Genomic DNA, 7,244 nt, shown 5'->3' with positions numbered 1-7,244 from the left:
CTTTTACTCTGTGAGCCTGAGCATAATCGGATTGAAACACTCTATTGTTATTGGAATTTTATCAGGAATGTTAACGTTCATACCTTACGTAGGACCATTATTATATACCATTATTGGGTTTTTGAGCGCTATTACTCAATTTAGTGGATGGTTTGAAAGTGCTGCCGTTTTGCTATTATTTGGTGTTGGACAATTAATAGATTCAAACATATTAGTTCCTTTATTAATAGGAAAAAAAGTTCATATACATCCAGCTGTAATTATTCTGGGAATTACTATATGCGCTTCATATTTTGGATTTACAGGTATATTACTTTTTATTCCAATAATAGCAATGTTCAATGTATCAGTAGAATATGCAATCAATAAATATTTCAAAAGTGAGCTTTATAAAAACGGCTAACAGACCTTTTGCATAATCAATTTATGGTAAGAGGAGAAATGAGCCTAGAGTACTTGAGATATTTGAGGAGCGTAAGTAAATTTCTGCGCAAAAATTACTACCAGAAAGAGGTTACGTAAGAGGTTTAATGTGCAATTAAATTTATTTAACAACAATCAAGCTGATTATAGTCGGCAAAATTACATCATCTTAGATGAAAATAAGCACATATATAATTCAGTAATTGAGGATTTATCTTGGAGATGTCTAATTCTTTTTGGACCTAAAAGCTCTGGTAAAACTCATCTTGCTCATATTTGGCAGTCAATAAACGATGCAATTTTTATCAATGTGAATAACTTTGTAAGCGAGATTAGGTATAGCGATGCTTTTATTTTAGAAGACGTACAAAACATTAAAGATGAAGCAATGTTATTACATTGTTACAATTACATGAAAGAAAATGATAAGAAACTGCTAATCACTTCTTCAATTTCGCCAAAAAAACTTAACTTCAAACTAAGAGATTTAAGTTCTCGAATATTATCAACTATCAGCGTAAAAATTTTGCCTGCAAGCGAGGAATTATTAAGAATCATGCTAATAAAACGATTTTCAGATAAACAGTTAAAAATTGATTTAAAAGTGATTAATTACATTTTAGCAAGAATAGAACGTTCTTTCTATAGCATTGATAAAATTATAGAGAAGATAGATAATGAATCTATAGGGTCAAATGTGACCGTTCCTTTTATTAGCACTTTATTAAAAAAAGATGCCATTTGATTTCTTCTTTTGTAAAGGTATATATTAAAAATTTATTAACACCCATAACACTAACGTAATTGAAATCTCTATCTGTCTATGTTAGAATTATAATAAATACTATGTTATAATAAATATAGACACAGCTAAGAAGTATTCTATATTTATAGTAGAGCTCACTTTATAAGGTGTTTTTTATAGATTTGACGTTATAATTTAACTATGATGAGAGTAAGATTAAATTTAAAAAAAAGGTTAAAGCAAAGGTTTGTGATATTCACTCTATTGATAAATGCCTTATTTGTCTCATATTTTCTCATAAGACACACAGGAAACACTTCCAATCAAATTATAGCCAAAGAAATAAATATAGGAGCTGATAATGAAAAATAAACAGTCGCAAAATAAAAAAGAAAATCTTTACATAACATATTACATAGATGCTTTGGCTTCAGAGAGGTCCGCTACACAAAATACTTTGGAAAGTTATCGTTCGGATTTACACCAGTTTGAAGAATTTTTATTAGAAAGCGGCATTACCTTAGTTGGCGCAAACAAAATCAATATTAAAGATTATGTGGAATCTCTATGTACACAAAAAAAATATAAAAGTAGCTCTATATCAAGAAAAATATCCGCTATGAAAAATTTCTATAAGTGTCTATTTAATGAAGGAATAATAGATTTTAATCCAGCACCGGCTAATGATGATGAATTAAAGAATCCAAAAGTTTCTCGTCCTTTGCCTAAGTATTTAAGTGTCGAAGAAATATTTTTGCTAATGGACACAGTGAAAACATCAGCAAGCAAATCGAATAAAGAGATAAGCAGTAAAAGGCTATGTGCGATTTTAGATATCCTTTACTCTTCTGGAATGCGTGTTTCTGAACTAATTGATATGAAGTTATGTGAAGTGTCACATTTAATAAACAGTAATAACAAAGAATGCTATATAATAATAAAAGGAAAAAGTGGTAGAGAGAGGCAAATTCTTTTTAATGAACAAGCATTGCAGAGCCTTAGAAATTATTTATCAGTTCGTGACAATCTGATCCCTAATGGAAAGGAATCTGATTGGCTATTCCCAGGTGATAAACCTAATAAACCAATTACAAGGCAGAGGGTCGGTCAATTAATGAAGGAGTTAGCAAGAAAATGCAATATTGATGAAAATAAGATCTCTCCACACGTGATTAGGCATTCTTTTGCTACCCATCTACTGGATAGCGGAGCAAATATTGTGTTGATACAGAAAGTTCTTGGCCATACTAACCTTTCTACAACACAAATATATACCCATATTGCTAACGAAAAGTTAAAGGACAAATTAGCTGATTCGCATCCTATTACTCAGATGATCAATAATTAAACTTATTGCTTTTAATTTGTAGTAAAGTTAAATTCAAATAAGTTTATGTGAGTTTGTGATTTCAAGTTTACTGTTTAATTTCTTCCTTATATTGTGGGAAGTATTCTATACTTTAATTGCTCTCCCTGTAATTTTCTTTCCTGAGTATGTAATAACCATTTTCCTCGCCTGTTCGGTGAGAGTTGTATTATTCATGCTGCGTTTATTATGTGGCATTAAATATGAAGTGAGGGGAATGAAAAACATTCCTAAGCAACCTTTTATCATTGCATCTAAACACCAATCTCCATTTGAAACATTTATTTTTATACTACTATTTAGAAAAGCGGTTTTTATTTTAAAACGTGAATTGAAATGGATTCCATTCATTGGTTTACATCTTATAGCGCTGAAAATGATTTTTATTAACCGTTCAGATGGTATCAGTTCTATACGCCATATAATTAAACTAGCAAAAATGCGTATAAAAGAAAATAGAAGCATAATAATATTTCCTGAAGGTACAAGAACGACTATAAACCAAAATATAAAATATCAACCAGGTATTGCTGCTTTATATAGCGTATTATCTGTTCCTGTGTTACCGGTTGCTTTAAACACTGGTTTGTTTTGGCCAAAAAGCATACTTTCTCTGAGAAAGAATCCCGGAAAGGCAGTAATAGAAATATTGCCTCCAATATATCCTGGGTTAAACAAAAATGAATTCTTGCAAAGTCTAGAAAAAATTATTGAAGAGAGAAGCAGTAGATTAACCATAGAAAAAACTGATATTGCAAATTAACAAAAAAACTTTATAATTAAAAAAAAGTACAGTATTTTAGGTATTAATATATGGCAAATCATAAGAGTGCTAAAAAAATGATAAAGGTAATAGCAAAGCGCACTTTAATAAATAAGATGCGGAAAAGTAAAACTCGCACCGCTATTAGAAAATTGGTTGATACAATCAAGTCTGGCGACAAAGAAAATGTTGTTCTGGCATTTCGGAATGCTGAATCTAATTTGCACAAGTGTGTGAATAAAGGTGTTATTCATAGGAATACTGCTGCGCGTAAAATAAGTCGCTTAAATGCAAAAGTAAAAGCATTGATGACCGCTTAATACGGTTAATGTAAAGTTAACTGTATTAATATATACTCTTCAGTTTGTATATTCTGTATAAAATTTAAGTAGCTTAAGTGATGGATAAAAAAGCGCTATTAGAACTAAGTAATGGATTAAAAATTGAGCTACCCATATTAAGTGGAACAATAGGTCCTGACGTGTTAAATATCAAGGATTTATATAAGACGACAGGATTATTCACTTATGATCCGGGGTTTGTTTCCACAGCTTCATGCTCTTCCACAATTACATTCATTGATGGAGATAAAGGAGTTCTTAAGTATAGGGGACACGATATAGCTGATTTGGCAGAGAATAATAGTTTTACTGCTGTGATTTATTTATTGCTCTATGGTGAACTACCCAATTCAGAGCAACACAAAAAATTTCTTCTCAAAATACAAGAATCATCCAAAGTATCAGAGCAAGTTACAAATGTAATTAAAGCATTTCCAAAGACTGCTCACCCTATGTCGATTTTAGTTGCATGTTTTGCAAATTTGTCAGCATCTTACCATGAAACACATGGCAACAATGTCAATGGTGAAGATTTAGATTTTGGAATTTCTGCAATAGCACAAGTTCCTGCAATTGTTGCAATGATTTATAGGCATATCAACAATCAGGAATTCATAAATGCTAACAATGAATTAAGTTACAGTGAAAATTTCTTAAAGATGATATTTGGCGATGCTGTTGATAATGATAAAAGCGCCCTTTTTGCAAAAGCTCTGGATAAAATATTTACTCTCCATGCTGATCATGAACAGAATGCTTCTACGGCGGCCGTCAGATTGGTGGGATCTGCTGGTTCTAATCTGTTTGCAAGCCTCTCTGCAGGAGTTGCTACACTTTGGGGACCAGCACATGGTGGAGCTAATGAAGCAGTTATAAATATGCTAAAAGAGATAGAGCAAAGTGAAGATATAGATAAATTCATCGAAAAAGCTAAAGATGATAAAGATCCATTTAAATTGATGGGATTTGGACATCGTGTTTATAAAAATTATGATCCGCGCGCGCGGATATTGAAAGACGCTTGTCATGAGGTTCTAAGTAAACTAGAACAAAATAATGAATTGCTCAAAATTGCAAAAAAACTTGAAGAAATAGCTTTAAAGGATGAATATTTTATTGTGCGTAAGTTATATCCAAATGTTGATTTTTACTCAGGTATAATAATGAATGCTATCGATATTCCTTCAAATATGTTCACGTCTATTTTTGCACTTGCAAGAACCACTGGTTGGGTTACTCAGTGGTATGAAATGATAAATGATAAAGAAACTAAGATCTGTAGACCAAGGCAACTCTATTTTGGTAAATAAATTTACTTTCACTTCATTAGACTTCTTGTATAACCCAAGCTAAGTAGAAAAAAGGTATAGCTAACACGTCATACCGCCCACAGCTGTACGAACATTCATTTTTGAAGGTAAATTGCATAACAAATGACGTTATTCCAGTCTGGAATCCAGAAATTTTGCTTATAACTGAGCTGATGAGCTAAAGGTAGTTGTCTTACGTTAAAACAAACGTTTTTAATTAAGTTGCATAGAAGCTGGATCCAAGTAGTCAGGACACTACCCACTGGTGACCCAAACTACAACGTTCGTACAGTTATGGATTCATTCTCGGTATCTCTAGATCCCGCTAACACGTAGCGGGATGACGAATTGCTTAACCGTCATACCGCCGCGGTATCTCAGCCGCTAACAAGTAGCGGGATGACGGTTGTCGTTTAGCCACAAACATTAAGAAATTTACCAAACGAAAAAAAGGCAAAAGAAGACCTGGTCATTGTCTATTTTCAGTATTTGGCGTTTTTTAAATCTTAAACACTGCAATTTAGCTGCTTTTAAACGTAACTCACCTTAGTTTAAATGTTTAAGAAATTTACTAAGCAGAAAAAAAGGCAAAAGAAACCCCGCGTTAGCTAGTTGTCACTCTCTAATCCTGCAAATTGGCGTACTATACTGTCTTAAACGACTTATAAGCGCGTTTCAGCTTATATAGGTAAAAACCCAGAAATGTTGTGAAGACATAAGGTGCACATAGTGCAAAAAATTAAAAATAAGACGCCAACTACGTTGTTTTCTTGCTGTTTAATCTGCACAGATGAAGATAACTAAATACCTTCACTATCATAATAAGGGGGCTGGCGGAGCTTGTCAAGCAAGTTTTTTCGTTTCTGCGGGCTACTTGAATAACGGCTACAATGTTTGTACAATTGTGCGTCATGCGCTGGAATCCGTTTTAGCCCTTATCTATATCTCAGTTCCACCAACAGTTATTGCGTCGACTTTGAGTGTTGGTTGACCAACTCCAACGGGCACATTTTGTCCATCTTTTGAGCATGTGCCAACACCGGGGTCCAACTTTAAGTCGTTGCCAACCATGGATACTTTTTTTAGCACTGTTGGCCCATCACCAATTAGTGTTGCTCCTTTGACTGGCTGTGTAATTTTACCATTTTCTATTAAGTAAGCTTCTGAAGATGAGAAAACAAATTTCCCTGACGTTATATCAACTTGCCCACCACCGAAATTTACTGCATACAGACCTTTCTTTACGCTAGATATTATTTCTTCCGGCATATGTTTCCCTGGTAACATATAGGTGTTTGTCATGCGCGGCATAGTAACTTCTTTATAACTCTCTCTTCTACCATTACCAGTCGGATTTACACCCATAAGCTTGGCATTCATATGGTCCTGCATGTAGCCTTTGAGAATTCCATCCTCTATCAATATATTATAACTGGGTGGAGTACCTTCATCATCTATGCTAATAGAACCACGCAAATTAGACAGAGTTCCATCATCAACTACTGTGATGCCACTAGCTGCTACTTGTTTACCAATAGAATTTGAAAATGCTGAGACTCCTTTACGATTAAAATCGCCTTCGAGTCCATGACCCACAGCTTCATGCAACAATACTCCCGGCCAGCCCGGACCTAGAATAACTGTCATTTCCCCAGCTGGAGTTGGAATTGCTTCAAGATTTACCAGTGCTTGTTCCAAAGCCTGGTTTGCAACTTCTTTCCACTTTTTCTCAGAAACAAACTTACTATAAGAATCCCTTCCACCGTGTCCTGCGGAGCCTCTCTCGGTTCTACCATCTTTCTCTACGATGACTAACACATTAAAACGTACTAAAGGTCTGATGTCGCTTAATCTGTGATCACCCCTTATTATCTGTACGATTTGCCATTCTCCACTTAGAGTTATTTTTACTTGCTTCACGCAGTTATTTTTGGACCTTACATACTCATTAACCTCATTGAGTAGTTTAATTTTTGAATTCAGATCCATTTCATTTATAGGGTTAATCCTCGAATATAGGCTTTTTGTCTCTTCGTTTAAATTTATTGAATTTGTTTTGTTTAAAGACACTGAGCTTTTTACCATAGAAGCAGCATTACTAATTTCTTTTTCGCTGATCTCAGAAGAACAAACGAAAGATGTACTATCCTCACAAAAAGACCTTAAACCAAACCCCCTTCTGGTATTCAAGTCCATGTGTTTTAATATGTTATCCTCAAAAAGCAGGGTTCTGACTGGCAAAATTCTAGGAACAGCTCACCACCATCGCTATTGCTCAAAGCGTTATTGACTATTT

General features: G+C 33.9%; 2 protein-coding genes across 2 annotated transcripts; one reads left to right on the top strand and one right to left on the bottom strand.

Annotated features, from left to right (window-relative positions):
• The first annotated feature begins 3,697 nt into the window (after positions 1-3,697).
• Positions 3,698-4,948, top strand: LOC105558039 (citrate synthase-like). The gene has a single exon (XM_012005526.1). The coding sequence runs from the start codon at positions 3,698-3,700 to the stop codon at positions 4,946-4,948; it is 1,251 nt and encodes a 416-aa protein (XP_011860916.1).
• Positions 4,949-5,887: 939 nt separating this feature from the next.
• LOC105558038 lies at positions 5,888-7,144 on the bottom strand. Its single transcript, XM_012005525.1, has one exon. It carries the CDS (start codon positions 7,142-7,144, stop codon positions 5,888-5,890), a length of 1,257 nt encoding a protein of 418 aa, XP_011860915.1.
• Positions 7,145-7,244: the final 100 nt, after the last annotated feature.

Source organism: Vollenhovia emeryi, unplaced genomic scaffold (genome assembly GCF_000949405.1).
Source record: "Vollenhovia emeryi isolate VEMERY1.0 unplaced genomic scaffold, V.emery_V1.0 DF939388.1, whole genome shotgun sequence".
Classification (NCBI taxonomy): domain Eukaryota; kingdom Metazoa; phylum Arthropoda; class Insecta; order Hymenoptera; family Formicidae; genus Vollenhovia; species Vollenhovia emeryi.
This window is presented reverse-complemented; position numbering and strand designations above follow the sequence as displayed.